We start from the raw sequence: 17,814 nt of genomic DNA on the forward strand, positions 1-17,814 counted from the left end.
AATCCAAATAACTCCAACTTGCTTTGAGATCCAATTGCAGCCACATGAAGCACAAGATCGGTAAAAGAGAGCTCCTTCCAGTGTTTCACAAATCCTCTCAACCATGTCTTCTTCCAAACCTTGTGAAATTTTGGACATTCCCAGAGGCAATGTAAGACTGTTTCCTTTCTTTTTATTAACTTAAATTTTTATCTTCAACAACTTAGTTTTATCTTTTTATAGGAATTTCAGTATTTCAACCAAAAATTGAAAGTGTGATTTCACTTTCCTAAACAAATAGAAAAATGACAACAATGAAAGAGCCAGCAGTAAATAACAAAAACTTTATGCTCTACCTTTGGCATCAATTTTTCATTCATACACAAAAGGATTAACCATGGCAAGCTGCATAGTTTATCAACCTCGAGCGCAGCAAAAGACAAAATAGCAAAAAAACACATTTATTATCCTATCATACTAGATAAGCATGGCCTACAAACATGGTTCTCGCTCACTTTAACATGCCCTCCAATATGTTTCACGGCAAGAGACTTAGAGATCCTCAGGACCATTGATATCCTGAACAGATACAATTAGCACACTTAGCGCAGTGAAAAGAAAAAAATAGCAACAGGAAAGGGGTTTATATTGCTTGTTGTTTACCTTGTTCTCCAGCACAGCTTTATCAGGAATTTCCAACTTCACCCCAGGTTTTGCTGTGATAGTTACTTTTCCCTTCATTAAATAAAAACCAAAATGGTAGACGATGTTACTAGACTATACAGAACAATATATTATGACCAAAAGATGCAACACAATACAACATGGGTATGGACTGCAATAGTTATTAGTGAATAGAAAACGGAAATCTGCTAGATAAATTCGTAGCAGGATTTGAAAGGTTACCAAAAACAAGAACAAAACATAAATGAACTGTGTTGGGTATAAGCAGGTTATACATGATGTTAACAGTAATCTAAAACTCCAGTGAACTGCATACCTTGAGAACAATGCCAGCACCAAACCACACATCACCAGACACCTTAAGGCTATCAAGCTCAATGATGCTGGGGATTGACTTGAACCGACTCAAGAAATTGCCAACCTGTAAGGAAAGAAAAGACACTGTCATTATCAACCATCAAGCATCAAACAGGTATAAGATCACAGTATTTAAACATTTACCTTCTTAAACTCAGGCCCCAGTTCAACAGAAGGATTTGCAGGATTTTTCCTTGCTGGGTTACGGATAACAAAGCCATCTTCTACGGTATAGAGGTCAGACTGCAAAGAAGATCAAAAGGATGTTTTAGAAAAGCCCCAAATTATTTCCAAAGATCCTAAAACTAGTTCAAAGAAGAGAAGACTACCTGGACAAGAAGCAAATCTGAAGTTGCCTTCACAGGGAGGAATCGAGATCGGGGTACATTGATACCAATAGCATTATCAAAGAACTGGTAATAACAGCCAAAATATTAACATTAAAAAATTAAATTAAAAGATTCTTAAGAGAAAAAAAATCAAGCACATTAAATGAGCTGTTGTATATAGTTAGTACCCTGATTGCCGCACCCGCTGCAGTTTCTAGCTGCATAACTTTGATTCCATCCACTTCCTACATAAAAATAATAAATATATAAATAAATAAATAAAACTAAAAAGAAACATCAGTAAACCAGTATCATTGCAAGGAGGCTTTGTAAATAAGAGCGGGGATCTCCCATAAGCAAGCTGCATTTTTCACCACCACCCAAGGAGCAAAAGATTTGAGAGTCCAATGCATACCTTTGGGTTTGGGATAATCTCCATCTTCAGTGCATCAGCTTGCACAAGACGTTTAATTGCGTTCAAATTAACCCACCTGTACTGATATGTTGTTAGTACTCAATCGATGAATGTTTACTAACAAGATCATGTAACATGACTTACAAATTGTTTGTGTTGAAAATTTTGAACTTCTCTATTGACTTGAATTCATTGACCTGTTGCCAAGAAACCATTCAAATATCAATAATAAACTCGCGCAATGAATAGATTTTGAACTTGTCAATAGCACTGTGCAATGCAAGGAGACTGGTATAGTGCATAAATTTAATTGAAACTCAAACTGAAATGAAATAATAAGAGAAAGAAAAAAGTACAATACATGGGACAAGAAACGAACACTAGAGCTTAAAGCAGAAAAACAACAAGTAACAGAAGCTACATGACGACAGCTTTTGCACTATACTCTGAGGAAACCAAAGAGCCCAAACAAACTGTATCCCATGATATTACCTCGTCTTCCCCCATTCTGCCTTCAAAATTAGTTTGTTGTTCTCTGGCAAAAGCAACCAAAATTGCCAGTACTAAGACCTCCCCAACAAAAAACAAGGAATTTACATGTACATAATATTATGGTACAGCGCTGGTGTTGTTCTCAAGGGAAGGTGTGTAGTTTCGGCTATTCCGGTAATTCACATTACATCTTTCATAATGCAATGCCCACTATGTCAACCCATATGCGTGCGTGTGCGCGTGCTTGCATACCTGTATGCATACATACATGTGTGTGTGTGTACACCCAAATACATGATGCGTTCCCCTAATTAATACTCGCACTATTGTGCATCTAGAAATCATCGGCTATGTTTGACTGCCTATAACATGTCATAGATCTTGCAGTTCATTCTTTAGCAAACTTACTCCTGCGGTCCACCCTCTTATTAAAGGTATTGACAGCATTTTGTCAATATACACGTATACACACCCAAATACATGATGTTTTCCCCTAATTACTCCTCCACTAATGTGCATCAAGATACCATTGACTACGTTTGACTGCCTATATACATGTCATAGATCTTGCCATTCATTGTTTAGCAAACTCACTCCCACGGTCCACCCTCTTATTGAAGATCTTGACAGCATTTTGTCAATATTGTTCTTCGTAATACTATTGATCATCTAAAATAAAGTAAACTAGTTTCTTTTGATTGATTGGAACATAGAGCTATAATTGATCAAAACAAACTCAACCCTACATAAATGTGCCATTCTTGAAATTAATCTCTAAATCAATTTAACAGACAATTGCTAGAGTTTACGTCTCACCCTACTACTTGATGGTGTTCCTAGCCTACAGTGAAACACAAATCTAGCTATGTAATATGCAGCTACTATATACATTGAGATGAAAAAAAAAATATTGGAGGGGAAGAGGAAGAATGGAAACATGACTTACATGTTGATCAGGGACTTGAGCGATTTCCAGGAGCTGCGTGAGAACATCAAAAAAAGGGAAATTGTCATGCATAGTCAAAATTAGTAACATTATTTCTTTGAAAGAAAATAAACTGAAATCTAAGGACTTAATATCATTTTCAGCAAAAAGGGGAAAAGAAAATCAAACTGTGAAAGTGGGAAAGCCAATCTAAACCTTGAAACGGCTCATTCAACTGTGAACGAGGCTGACCAGCTCACTGAAATAACTTGTATTCATACTCAATGTATAATAATTTTCTCTTATTAAATCTATTTGTATCTCAGGCTTGACTGGCATCAATCAATCTGACTTTCCAGATTGCAGATTATGTTTTCCTAATAGTCAATCTAACAAATTTTTAGTACCCTGAAAAATTATGTGGAATAATCTATAACATGTCAAGCCCATGTAAAACAAGCCTGAGCAACATTAGTCTCAAATCAAACTGCGTTAACTTTTGTCAGACATTGATTATAACACCTATTTAACAACATAAAAAATATAGAAAGAAACATTGATTACAACACCTCATTTAAGAAATAAAAAAAGTCCATATTTGAACCTAGAAACGAGAACTTTCAACATATGAAAACAAGACAACTTATAAAGAAAAGTACTAGCAATAAATGTGAAATTTATACCTGAGTCCTTCCCTCATAAGAGATTAGAGTGCCACCCTTCACATCAGCCAATGTTTTCGGTGTGACCTGAATAAAAAAGACAGATATGTAGACGTTTGAGTTTGAATTAGGTAAAGCATATGAAAGAGGTGAAAAAGGTCATTAATTCCAATAGTCTTTTTCATACCTCCATGCAGTACTCGTTCTTTTTCTGGACCAAATGATTCAAAATTTCTATTCCATCCAGTCAAGGATAATAACTTCCAAATGATTCTTTTCTCATGTGGTATAGTAGTAAAGGAGGTAATAATCTATCCTAAACAACAAACGACCAAAATCAGCCTCTTCATTTTTAATACCAATAATTAATAATTGTTTTCCTCTATTCAGTGCATCAGAACCTAATTACAAGCCCCAGGTGAAGGTATAATTGTCAGTAACCAAAAATAGGATACTCAAGTCCACAACAGCACCCAAGTTGTCGGAGTTAGAAACAAACACATACTCCTTGCCCTGTAAAATGGAGGGAGGTTTTAAAAACAGGAAGGAGTTATACCTGGCCTATAAGCAAACAAAACAAAACAAAAAGTTTAGAAAAAGGAATCAGGGCACCAACCTGTGACAATAACATATCCAGTTTGCCACTGTTACTTAAGGATGGGAATACATCACCATGGCCAGGAGGATACCTACATGTGCGTACATTAATCATGAGAATAAAGAGACATTATATTGAATGTCACTAAAAAGAAATGTAGATTCCTATTACACAGAGCTTAGGGAATTCTATCTAACTGACTAAACAGAAACACAATCCAACACTCACAATGTGCCATTCTTGAAAGGTGAAAAACTGAATTACTTAAGGAGGATACGAATTACGTAGATGTGAAACATCAGTTGAGAGCTAACTTCAAATCGAACTATAAGACCAATAACAATTGCACATGAAATAGAAACTGCAGCACATCCAGAATTGAAGGCCAAATGCATGCCTTAACTCATAGGAAACATAAGGAATCCTTAACTCAAACGAAATATTATGATAAATAATAGCACACTGCATCTCATACCAAAACAATGGTCCTAGAGATGATTATTATAAAAAGTATATATGAAAGAGGGTAAAACATCATGTAGCATAAGCAAGCACAAACAAAACAGTCATGATGATATCACTTCGATGTCAGAGTCACCTGTTGTGTTTATTAGAAGTATCGATAGTGCAACATAATTTTAGAAGATAACTGAAAGAGCATGAATGAATCTTCTGCTGTTCTATTGCTTAATTGGCTTAGTTGAACAAAAAGAAAAAGTCACTAAATGTTTCTGAGACATCTAATAACTAAGGCAATGCATTCATTTCATAACAGTAAATACTCAGAAGTATGCTGGAAAACCCTTATGCATAAGCAACAGTGAAAATTAGACTATACCATCCATCCTTGCCAGTCTGTCCTTTAGATGGAAGTGGCGAATTATCTTCAACAACCAAACGAGGATACTGACTCTGCATATCCAAAAATAGTGGAGATTTAAGTTCAGTGTATTGAGTATGTAGTGGACAAAAAAATAATAATAATAAAGCAGGGGATCAAGAAAGTGTACTACAGACCTGGTTAAAAGTATGAATCTGAACATTTGACTTGGTGTATCTCTCAACAATCTAATGGAAACAAGAGGCAGTTAGTTTCCTTAGTAAAATTGAAGGAAAAAATAAAAATAAAATATGGTAGTAAATTCCCAAACCTTAAATGTATCATCATGAGTGTTGAATGAGTTCATTAAAAGCAGAGGAACATTGCACCCATATTTGTTATTGAGAGTCTGAAAATAATTGGCAGGTTAAGCTGATATAACAAGGGACGTAGTGGTAGAGATATATATATATATATATATATATATATATATATCGAGAGAGAGAGAGAGAGAGAGAGAGAGACCTCAATCTGGATGACAATCAAGTCCAGAAATGTCAACCCATTTCGAACTTCAATGACTGACCTGCAAGCCAGAAGAAGTGAAATTAATATCATTGAAGTCATAACAAGACGAAAAGACTGGCTCAAGTTGCGCACACAAAGCAGATTTTACATCTAACTGGATTATATATATTAGCATACACTACAGTAATCGAAGTCTCATGGATCTACAAAATTGCAGAGATGATTCAACCCGAAAGAACAAGAGAAAAAAAAAATCCAAAAATCAAGATCCAATCAGAATCCATGTTCAACATATGTTCAATAATGAACATACTTTATAGCCAAACCAATTTGATGAATTCAATTCAATTCTAGTTCTTGCCTAGTTTGATCCACATCTAGTTGGATCGTAGAGTAGAATTCATATTTGATATCGCCCAACTTGAGAGTGAATCAAATTTTAACCACGTCTGAAATTTCACATGACGCACTGACATGAGAATAAATTAATGAATTTCAGACAAGAAAAAACATCACAAACTTTCAACAATAGCAAAATAAAGCAAACACCATACAAACTAGTCATGTACACAAAACGGAGTCAAAGGGATAATCGAACTAATTCTAGTCTCTTTTGCACAGTTGAGCAAAAGACCAAATTGATCTAACATTGATTGTTCTGTGCAGGGTTGATACTAAAAATAAAAAGCATCAAAAGCAAAAGAGGGAAACCATTCTATCACATCAATGATCACATATCCAAATCTCAACGACATTTTATGCAGAAAACTAAAAACAAAAAAAAACAAAAACAAAAAAACAACTGCCACCTTCACAACTGATATACACAAACAAGCAAAAAAGAAGGAAAAAAAGATTGAAATGCCTACTTGGGACCAGTACAACCCATGGTTGTTCCGAGACCTCCATTGAGTTTTAGCACAACAAGTTTGTCCAAAAGCTTCTTGGTTTCGGCAGGATCTGCATGGATCAAGAAAGCACAATCATTAGCATCTTACAATTTCGAAATGGAAATCCGCAGATAAAAAGTATAGAAATCAAGGTATTATTATCACCTTCGGGAGTAGGCGCCAAGGTGTCATAAGGAACCACAACCTCCTCAGTAGGAGTCTGGATCTTACTCCAATCTACATGCGTCGCTTCCGTTCCACTGTCACACGCATTACCACAATTTTTAGATCACATTTTCAACACAGAAAGAGAGAGAGCAACGAAAAACGAACCAATGCGATTCACAATCGAATTACCTGAGATAGCGAGAGACGAGGTTGATGAATCCGTTCTTCTCATTCTCGCTGCACCGGACGGAAACAAAAGGAAGCTCATCAGATCAAACGGCAATCGGAAAACGAAAAACGAAGAATATGAACGGATCGGAGGAGGCGATGATATACCTGATCTGGCTGAGAGCGGCGACCTCAGATTTGAGCTTGGAGATCGTATCAGCGGCAGCCATTGCTGAACTGGCACACAAGCTTCTTCAACTTTCTAGAAGAGAACGAAAATGAAAATGAGAGAGAAAGAGAGAGATAACTGATAAAAGTGATGTGGTTGTGAAAATATATATATATAGGGGAGAGAGTGAGTGAACCTGAAACAAAGAGAGTGACCGCCAGATTTCAAGGTTACGGAATTAGCGAGTGTGATCGGGTCGCTAGTTTAAATTGGTTTTGAAAAAAAAGAAAAAAGGAAAAAGAAAAAGAAAAAGAAAAAAAAGGAGAAACGAATATGCAGCGGCATATGACATTTGGTTCGAAGTAGCGCCTCTTTTACGCCGAGGCCAACACCTCACTCTCTCTCTCCCAACCCACCAGTTTTGAGCTGCCACCTATTTTTTTTTTTTTTTTGTTGAGAAGGAGATGCCACCTATTCGCATCCGATTGTCTTTCCCTTGTGAGGTCCACACCCCTATCAGGATGAGATGCCACTTTGCCAACAGTTATTCTGCTCTTCTCCCTCGGCTAACGGTCTACGAAACTAGGACTAAGACGTAAATATATAATTTTGAATTTTCTTCTCTTTCGTTTTTCAATATTATTTTTGACGGGGTTTTATGCGAAATGTTCCTCGTGAATGTAATATCATCGTGTATCTTTTTTTTAGATTTTTTTTTTTTTGAGAATATCATCGTGTATCTTTTACTCAAGAAGATGGAGAAAATCGAATATACGATGTATTTATTTGTGTTTTGATTATGATAACTAACGAGTGAATTTCTTTTTAGCAAAAAGAGGAAAGAACATAAATGATGAAAGCTAAAAACCATTTGTTTTGGTTGCTCAAAGCCCAATATAGAAAAGCTTAACTTTTGTTTTTTTGAATTGACAAAATAAGGCTTCTTGGTGAGACTATAGTGATACATAAGATAGACCAACTATATTCGAAATTTATCGTTCACTTAAAAGAGAGCCTATAAGTTATGGAAAAAACATAGCGAATAGACAAACAAACTAACACTCATTAGGGCTTATTAAGTAGCCTAACCTAACAAGCATAGGGCCCAAAAATAGAGGCCACAGCCCAATAGCCCACAGTTTGCTCTAGCCCGAACCTAACAGCAAATAGCCCAATCTAACCTCTGTCGTTCTGTGCCAAGCCGCCAACAGTCTAACAAAGCAACCCCGCCTCCGCCACGAGGAACACCACCAACATCTTCACTCGATGTAGTCAACCGAAGCCCTCAGCGAGATCCAAACAGGAGAAGACCAGACCCATCCAAATCGATCTCCACCACACCAAGTCACCACCAAATAACTCCGCTGCCTATGCCACCATCAAAGCCATCACCTGTGCATTACCCCTCTATCCACCATGTCGCCGTTGATCCCACATGCTACAGTGCCCAGCAGACCAAGATCCGGCATCGATGATGTCAAACTCCAAGCAAAGAGACAAACTGAAAACAACTATTAGCAAGCTTTTGAGGCTCGTCCGGTAGCAGCCCCAACATCACGCGACCAAGGCCGACATAGATCTCAGGCCACCACCGAACGAGCATCGTTCGAGTATGCCGGAAGATGCACTAGGGTTATGGCAGAAGGCTTCGAAGAGAGAGAATCTCTCTCTCTTCTATGTGTTGTATAGTCAAAAAAGTTTGGGTTAAATACTGATTACTACCCTATAGTTTGGGTCCAAAATCAATTCAGTCTCTGAACTTCTAATTTCATCAAAAACACCCCTGCACTTTCAATTTTGATATGATAAGTCCAATTTGTTAGTTTTCCAATAATTGAAGTTATTTAACTTGTTAACGTGGCTCATATATGGCCTATGTTTTATGATGTGGTGTCGAGGTGGCCTGCATAGTCAATTTAGGAGTGAGTCCTACTATAAAATAAATAGTTTTTTAACAAATAATCCAACTATAACTTGAACTCATAACAGAATATTAACGAATTGGACCTATTAGATCAAAATTGAAAGTGCATGGGTGTTTTTGATGAAATTAGAAGTCCAGGGACTGAATTGATTTTGGACCTAAACCACAGGGTAATAACTAGTCTTTAGCCCAAAAAGTTTTTACTCGTTTTGGTTTATAGAAAAGCTTAACTGAAGCAATAAGCAATCGTAGTTTTTAGCTTATAAAAGTAGGCTCTTACCAACTTTAATAAGTTAATGTCAAATTATGTAACGTTTGAAATAATTTAGCTGTTTTTAATTTTTTTCTTCTTCAAATCTAGTTTGCGGGTTAATTTATTGTTAAGCAACTTTATAAGTAATTTAAAGAACCCCATACTTTTGTCATTCTAAGTAAAATTTCATCAAATTTTGTGGAGTAAATTCTTGAAATGTTATTTGTACAAATTTGGCCAACGGAAAAGTATGAAAGTGCTAATTTGGGGGAACTTTTATTGCATACACCACTTTTATTGATTTAAAAATTAGCTCTCTCTGAACTATGTTATGTATGGATATCATTTTAGTCAAGTATAAACGGACGAACCAAATGGACTGACAAAAGAATCTTATTATTACTGGTTGAGGAATTTTTTTTTCTTATGCGACCAACTTTTTGATACCATACGACCATTTGTTAAAGTTAATTTTACTTATGTTACCAATACTATAGTTAATATTTGGGAAGTTCACCCTTTGTAAGGACAAAAATTGTTCTATGCACTGGCGGTGCAATTAACCCAACACTTATTAGATGATCTTAATTAACTCATGATATTCGTAGTCGACCTTTTTTTTTCAAACCAAAAAGTGTACTTGATGTTTTTCAACCGTTCATTTATATTAGTGTAAGTGCACGTCGATGCTCTGAAAACAAGGAAAAAAACTCTTTGTCCTAAATATAGTTTTTTCTTTCTTTCTCTGTGCAAACCAAGTTCCTAACCTCCATTAGTTATTCATTATATTGTAAAACCATGCGTTGCAGTAATAGAGGCCTCGTGGCCCTCAATGAAATCCAGCACCATTACACTTGAATGAAAATCATTAGCTTTCTCTACATTTTTTTTCTTTCTTATCTTTAATATTCATGTTTGTTTTATATCAGAGGCACTAATTGTACATAGTTAAATTGACAATTTTGCTATATTAGGAACGAGTCACAAATATATGCCCTGACATTTGTGGGCCCTAGATGACATGTTTCCATTAGATTAAAATGAAAAGAAACATGGTCATTGAGTTGCTTGTGAGTGCTTGTTGTTGTTGTTGTTTTTTTTTTTTTTTTTTTTTTTTTTTGTGAAAATTCAATTTTCTGTTAAGGGTAAAAATTATAAATAGTACCTGAACGATGCCTCCATCTTATCGATGGTATCTAAACTTTATATTTTGTCACAATCAGTACCTGAACTCTTCGTCTTCATTTGAAGTAGTACCTAAGACCACCTACGGTCACTACTCTGGTCAAAAATGACATGTGAGGCACAAGTGTCTCATTTACTAGGGTTAAAGATGACATTGTACTAGTTGTTGAGGATACATTTTCTATTATCTTTAATAAATTTAGCATTATTAAGTGTATTTGTGTAGTTTGCCGAGTCTCAAAAAATTCTAAGAGCACAGGTCGCACCTCCTTGTAGCCCCAGTCTTGTTTTCTCCTCCGTCCAGCAACAAGTTTAGAGATGTCTTCGTCGTACGGGACGTGATTGTCAGAACCCTCTTGGCTACTCTATTGGTTTTTGGTGGGATCTTGGGTCTAATAGCTGTGTTAAGGATGGAGAAGGGAGGTTGTCCGATGGGGCAGGAGCGTTTCTAGGATCGATGGTGGTGGGATCATTAGTGGAAGACAGGTGCAAAGGGTCGAACCACACCATTTGGCAGCGTTGGGGCTTGGAGTAAGAGAGACGGGCTTATTGGGGTGAGGCTGAGATGTGATGCGGCTAAAATAGCTTCACAATTTAACCCTGCAAAATGTAGTTGTCAGTATAGGATAAACAAGGATCGTTCAGTCCGGGGATTGTAGGGTACACCTACACAAAAATGTCAATTAACAAATAAAGAAATAAAATGGGGGGTTTTGAAATTTGGTTCCTAATCTACTTAAAATAAAAACAAAACAAATAAACCTATATACAATGATCGACTTCCCTAACCTAGACCAATACCACTCGGAAATTACGAAGTGTAAAAACAGAAAATTCATTTCAACATGCTACAAAAACGTGCCCATCTTAAATGCCTAGATAAGAGCCCAAATGAAAAGCCTCAGCGGATCAATCCATTTATCTGATTCGTTCTAATGTAGGCTTGGATCGGAAAAGTCTTTACTAAGCCTAATACTACTAATTTTCGAAAACACTTAGCGTAATTCTCTTAACTAGTAGTATTATCTAACCCTCGAATCAACTTACACGTGCAAATTAACCATTACACATAGAATTTAACACGTAATTTCCAGAATCGTTTAATCATTAAAGCATGATTTTTATCACTCGTTAGAACTAATTACTACTTGTTTAACTCAGCGGCTTAACAAATAACAATTACTCTTGGCAAATTAAGCAAACACATAAGAACTCTCACCGTTATTCTAGCATGCAAACTTATGAACCTAAACATGTAAAAGGGCACAAGATTGTAACATGCATCATAAAAGAATTCTCAAAATTAACTCAATAATAAACTGAAAATCTCAAAAATATTAATAAAAATATTCTGAAAATTTCATGTCTCCAATTATACAACTCGCAAATCCAAACACACAAAACCGAAACAAAAATTATAAGTAGAGTCATAGTTACACTTTGAAGTGTTTTCCTTAGCGGCTTGGCAATAAGGTGATGAACTCGTCTCTGCTATGGTGGTGGAGTGTCCTTGACTTAGCGCCTAGGAACTTCGTGGATTGATGGATGGGTGGTTGTCACGGTCTTGTTGATGATGGAAGTTTGAGGAATGAATTGGGCAGAGTCTCGGAAAAGTTTTTGGCCAGGAAGTGATAGGCAAAGAAGTGATCGGCCAGGAAGCCATAGGCCGGGAAGTGATAGGCAAGGAAGTGATCGACCAGGAAGCGATCATAATTCTGGTCTGGACGTTGCCTATTTATAGGGGAGCATTGGTTGGCTTTTGTGGATCATACCTTTCATCATTTGGACGGATGAGATTGCATCATAATTCTTTTAATTTCTCAGCTGAAACGTCTCCTTTATGGCATTAATTCTTCTCATAATGGGGTCTTTTAACAAGCTGAAACGTCTTTTTCTTATTTATTTTCCAGTCGAAACATCTTTCTCCTTTATTCCCCAACTGAAAAATGTCTTTCTCCTTTATTCTCCAATTGAAAACGTCTTTCTCCTTTATTTCCCTTCTTCATTGCTGGGTCAAATGTCTTAAATGCTTTATTTTATGACTCCATAATTGCTGTTTCCAAGAGTTCCACCAGGCAAGGTTTTCTACAACAAGCAGGAGAATATCAGAATTTTCTAGAGAAAATAAAGAGAATTAAAATGTAAAGACCGCAAAAACAGTCAACAGTGAGGAATCCTGATCCAGCTAGGATTTTTCATGAATTTTACTTTTTCTGCCTTTTTCACTCCAAACACTCAACAAGACTCTCAAAATGACTTAATGACTCAAAACACTAAACTAAGGGAGAAATAAGGCTAAAACGGGGCACATATTTAATAATATCGTCACACTTTTTGTTCCTATCAAGATGGGAGATTGATCTGATCTTGGTTGATTGTAGACGGGATCAGGGATCTTTCTGGTAGGGATTATTGTAGGTTGGTCCGGTGATCGATCTGCGCTGAGTAGATTGGTGTTTTGCAAGTTGGGATCGGAGATCGTTCTGGTTTGGCATGTGCCTAATCGAGGTTGTCAACTCAGTTCAGGCAGGTGGTTTGGGTTTAACAGTGTTGCTGCGATGGTGGGGAGGGCTCGACGGCAGTTGTGACTTGGTGTGGATGGTGGTGCGATGTTAGGGGTGAGATAGGAACGATCATGGGCCTAACATGGTCTCCTCCCAATCTTGGACAGCTCTTGGGCCTGGGTTCAGAAATTGGGCCCAATTTGGGCAGCTATGTTTTTAGCTTTCAATTATTCTGTTTTGTTAGTTATTGCTTATTTACTGTTTTCAATAAGGAGATGTAGGCTTGTCCCGGTATGAGCACCTTGCGTTCCTGATTGCCCTAGTTATGCGATGAGCTCTTGGTTTTGTCAAATGGTCGCAACCTCCTAGCGGCAAGATGAAATAGAGTATTGTCGGATTAGATTCCGTGCGACAACATAATAGAAAAGCTGCGCTATTTGTTATGATGTTTCACTTTTGTGGAGTTATCTTTTCGTTATGTCACCACTTTGCAAAGCAAATAGAATTGTCAATCGAGCACTCTTTGTTAGCTGGTGCATGTTAGAGAATATTACTTATTGTAATATTAGATTCAGGCTCTATGTCCTCCTTTTGTATTCTATGGTTTCATTAATCAAGACTTGAGGGCAGCAACATGGCCCTTCTTAAAATATATATATATATATATATATATTTATTTATTTGTGTTGCAATTATTGTTGTGCACTGAATTTGGCTTAAAATGAACGAAATGGAGGGGAAATTGGTAGGATTTCCCTTGAATTGCCTTTTTTTTTAGAGAGAATTCCCATAACAATGGTACATTTGAGGGTAACAACGTCATTTTGTCCTAATAAATGAGACATATACACATCACATGTTAATTTTTGCTAGAATAGTGACCAAAAGTGGCTTTAGGTACCACTTCAAAAGAATTTGAGGAATTTAGGTACTAGTTGTGACAACAAATAAATCTTAGGTATCATCGATAAGATGAATGTATAATTTAGGTACTATTTGTGATTTTTACTCTTTTGTTAATAAAAAAAGAAGAAGAAAAAAAAATAGCTCGAAGGGCTGGAACCTAAAAAAGAGAACAACATCAGCTCAAAAAGAGCAAGAACCCAACACCCTACTACAAAAAGGAAGAAAAAACATAACCCTCTAAAGAAGAAACACAATCTCAATAAAGGGGCAGGACCAAACTACCTAGGAAGTCACCATTCAAGGAATAAATTTAAGTATTGTTATTATATATCTAAGGAACTCCAACTCACTTATCTCGACCGAAGCCCATTATTGAACCTCTAAAAGAAGAATTTGGTGCTCTAGTCTTATCTTCTCAATAGTAGAAATCACCTTGATTGGAGCATCTATAATGCCATCAATATCAAGGGAAAGAGAGGGTGCTCATTCCAAACAATGAAAAATTTAGGGAACTTCAAAGCGTGCTTATGGGGCCTCCTCTTGTTAGCTAGCTTCATTTGATCAATCGCTTCCTTTCGGAATACATAAGTTGGGAATTGATGCCTTGTAGTGAAGATTACAAAGTAAAAGAAAAGGGCAGGTCCTAATTATTGGATGGAACCATATGACGTGAGAGTGTACACTCGAAGCGATACACTAAAAAAAGTTCAGGAAGCTATCAAGAGTGGTAAATGAAATTATGTGAATTAAATTAATAAGTTTTTTTGATTAATTCAAGGCAGCATCCTATGTTTATGGTGCCAGCTATGTAAAACAAATATGAACGTACCAAGCATCTCTTTGTTATATCACTACTAAAATATCTTTAATAGACATCACATAATAGAAATCAGTTGGATATGACCACGATGTAAAAAGCATTTTAATACATCGCTTCTCAAAATTGTGATTTCTATATCTATTTGGGACATCAATTGTTAAGATAACTAGTTTGAAAGGTTTATTTCAGAATTGTGGGTTTATCTACTTCTTTATTTCAGGGAATTCCTCCACCGGATTTTCATTAATTCCTAGAGCATTGCATCCTTGGATTCAGGTCTCTGCTAGAGATTGAGGCCGTATGGAGACTTGGAATCGAAGCTGTTGATAGAGAGAAACTCGGCCACAAATTCAAGGTTATTTATGGTCTTCTTGCTGAGCTGCCATTCATTTGGGATGGGAGGGATCACATGAGGTTTGCCTAAGGGCTCCTCCGCGGTGGTGAATTCGTGAATGTATTGTTTCGATGCGTCATCGTTTAGGTTGGCATTGGTGCTATCATTGTCGTTGTCGAAGGAGGTTGAGGGTTTGATAGGGTTTCGCTTTGAAGAAGAGTTTGAAGGCAGAGAGATCGAGATTCTCATAGTGCTTTGTTGTGTGTGACTTCCACAACTTCGAGTTTCTTTTTGTTAAGAGTTATTTTTCAATATGAGCTTTGCTTGTTTTATTTGTTCCAATATGAGTTGCATCGGAGAGTCAACACTTGGAGGTAAGAGAGGGAGGAAATTTAGGATGGGATTGGGTTGAAAGAGGAGTTTTTGGAGATGTCAAGAATGGAGAGATGGGTGAGATGAAGCTAAATTAAGCTGGATCCTCTTATTTGCTTCCCAAAAGCTAAAACTGCTTCTCTTGTTATTTAAGATCTTCGAGTCAGATCCAATGAGCTGATTTGAGTGTACATCAACTAAAGCAATGGTGTTTGGTAATTTGATTTCTGAAAGGTCAAACTTGAGTTGGTTGTTTGAGAGCTTAAGGATCTTTTTAGCTTTGAAATTCCATCAGTAAATTGATTGTGGGGCAAGTCTATGGAGTTCAGAGACTCAGGACTTGGAAGGGTTCCTCTTAATTGACTACCCTAAACCTGAACATCTCTAATCTGATTTAATTCGGACATGGATGGTGAAGAATTGAGAAAATTGAAGAAAAAGATTTTTTTTATTTATTATTATTTTTTTTATCATTTATGTTTGACAATGGGTACTTTAGGAAATTTTCAATTCGGTCTCATGCCACGCCATCACTTGACGGAAGATTTGGATGAAGCTTCGAGAATTGTACATGGCTGATTAAAATTGAGAGCACAGGGGTAATCTTGATGAAATTAGAAGAATATAGACTAACATGAAGAAGTTGGACTAAGTAAACTGAAATTTATCCCTAGTTAAAAGTAGTTTTGAGGAAAAAATTTTGAACAAAATAAGAAAATGGGTTGGACCTCCCTTCAACAATTCCTTCTTCTAACCCTCTTTTTCTATATATTTCTTTTGGGTTTTGTTGTTTACTTTCATGAAATGAATGTTTATGTTTTTTTTTTTTCTAATTTATCTTTGAAACAAGAAGGCTCATAGGTATTGATGGCGTAGAGGCCAAAATCACCCCCTATACAAATTTGGAATCACAATAACTGTGGGGATGGTCAATTATTCTAGATCAATAATTAGGACAATTAACTCAGTCATTAATACGGCAGTAAGTATGGTAATTACTGTGCGCAATGATTACAATTATAAATGCGCATTGATTAATCGTTATAAGTGCGCAGTGATTTATTGTCATAAGTGTGCAGTAATTGCCATCATAAGTGCATGAGTAAATGCAGTCATAAAAGCAGTTGTAATGATGACTTTTCACCCAAAGTATGTTATCGCCTATATAAATGACACTGGACATCCAAGTAATGCATTTCAATCAGAGTCGTTTTATTACACTTGACTAAGATAAATATTAACTTAGGCATCATAGAGTTTTCTGCAGGTCCCCCCTTCCTCTTTAAGCTGACAATCAAACTTCAAGTCAACACCCAAATCAAGCTTCTCAATCATTCCTAGTCAGCTTCCGCTCTAGTCTGCAATCATTGTTGAGTCTAAATCCTCTTCGAAATTTTTTGTCACCAACAAGTGACACTGTCTGTGGGAACCACTTTTCCCTAAAAAGTAATGGTCGAAAGCTGCACCTTAGGAAATTTCATTTATGTCCCTAAGGACTAGGAGTGACGGAATACAAGCCCCAAAGAGACAAGAGTCCAGTAATGTAGACTAGTATTCTTTCCTTTAGTAATCATTTTTCTGATTTTCACTTTCTTTTGTATTTGAAATTTCTTTGTGGCTGGTGTTACTGAAATGTATGTGTAAGGCTGGTGGCAAAAGTAAATACCTAAGGCCGGTGGCCAAAAACAATAATAAAATGTTATTTATCAGATTCAAAGGGAAATGGGGGCAATTCCATATCTTATGCTGAAAACGACTCTTCACCTCGAGGAAAGAATTGAGGTGCCCAAGGCCCGAGGAAAGAATCGAGGTGGCTAGGGCCTGAGGAAAGATTTGGGGTGACCAAGATGGCCAAGGCCTGAAGAAAGGATCGGGGTAATCAGGGCTTGAGGAAATATTCGAGGCAAAATTCAATACAGCCAAGGATCTTGAAATTTCCTCTTAGGACGTGTCCAAAGAGAAAATTTGAGGGCATTATAGGGGTGGTCAATTATTTTAGACTCATAATTATAACAAGTAACGCGTTCATTAATACGATGGTAAATATTGGTCATGAAAATGACAATGATTGTGGCAATAAGTGCAATAATAACTATGCGCAATTATTACAATTATAAGTGCACAATGATTAACTATCATAAGTGCACAATGATTAACTGTTATAAGTGCAGCAATGATTGCCATCATAAGTCCATGAGTAAGAATCCGTTGAATTCAAGAAACCCTAAACCCTAAACCTATGAGCATGAGGGACGGGGCTATGAACCCGAAACCCAGTTTTGCGTCTGTCCTCTCTACAGACCCCCCCCCCTTTAACTTCTCCTTTGATAAC

The 17,814-nt window shown here is 36.7% G+C and overlaps 1 protein-coding gene across 1 annotated transcript; it reads right to left on the reverse strand.

The window, feature by feature from the left end:
• Positions 1-309: 309 nt before the first annotated feature.
• On the reverse strand, positions 310-7,424 carry LOC112192503 (UTP--glucose-1-phosphate uridylyltransferase). Its single transcript, XM_024332259.2, has 22 exons — positions 7,381-7,424; positions 7,184-7,277; positions 7,037-7,084; positions 6,845-6,939; positions 6,659-6,749; positions 5,787-5,847; positions 5,593-5,670; positions 5,459-5,509; positions 5,280-5,353; positions 4,460-4,532; positions 4,299-4,356; positions 4,031-4,077; positions 3,865-3,930; positions 3,203-3,235; positions 1,909-1,961; positions 1,765-1,840; positions 1,538-1,594; positions 1,350-1,433; positions 1,165-1,263; positions 980-1,084; positions 643-714; positions 310-558 (listed from the first exon to the last, which is right to left on the reverse strand). Exons 2-22 carry the CDS (start codon positions 7,243-7,245, stop codon positions 532-534), a joined length of 1,410 nt encoding a protein of 469 aa, XP_024188027.1. The 5' UTR covers positions 7,246-7,277; positions 7,381-7,424; the 3' UTR covers positions 310-531.
• Positions 7,425-17,814: the final 10,390 nt, after the last annotated feature.

Source organism: Rosa chinensis, chromosome 3, assembly GCF_002994745.2.
Source record: "Rosa chinensis cultivar Old Blush chromosome 3, RchiOBHm-V2, whole genome shotgun sequence".
NCBI lineage: Eukaryota > Viridiplantae > Streptophyta > Magnoliopsida > Rosales > Rosaceae > Rosa > Rosa chinensis.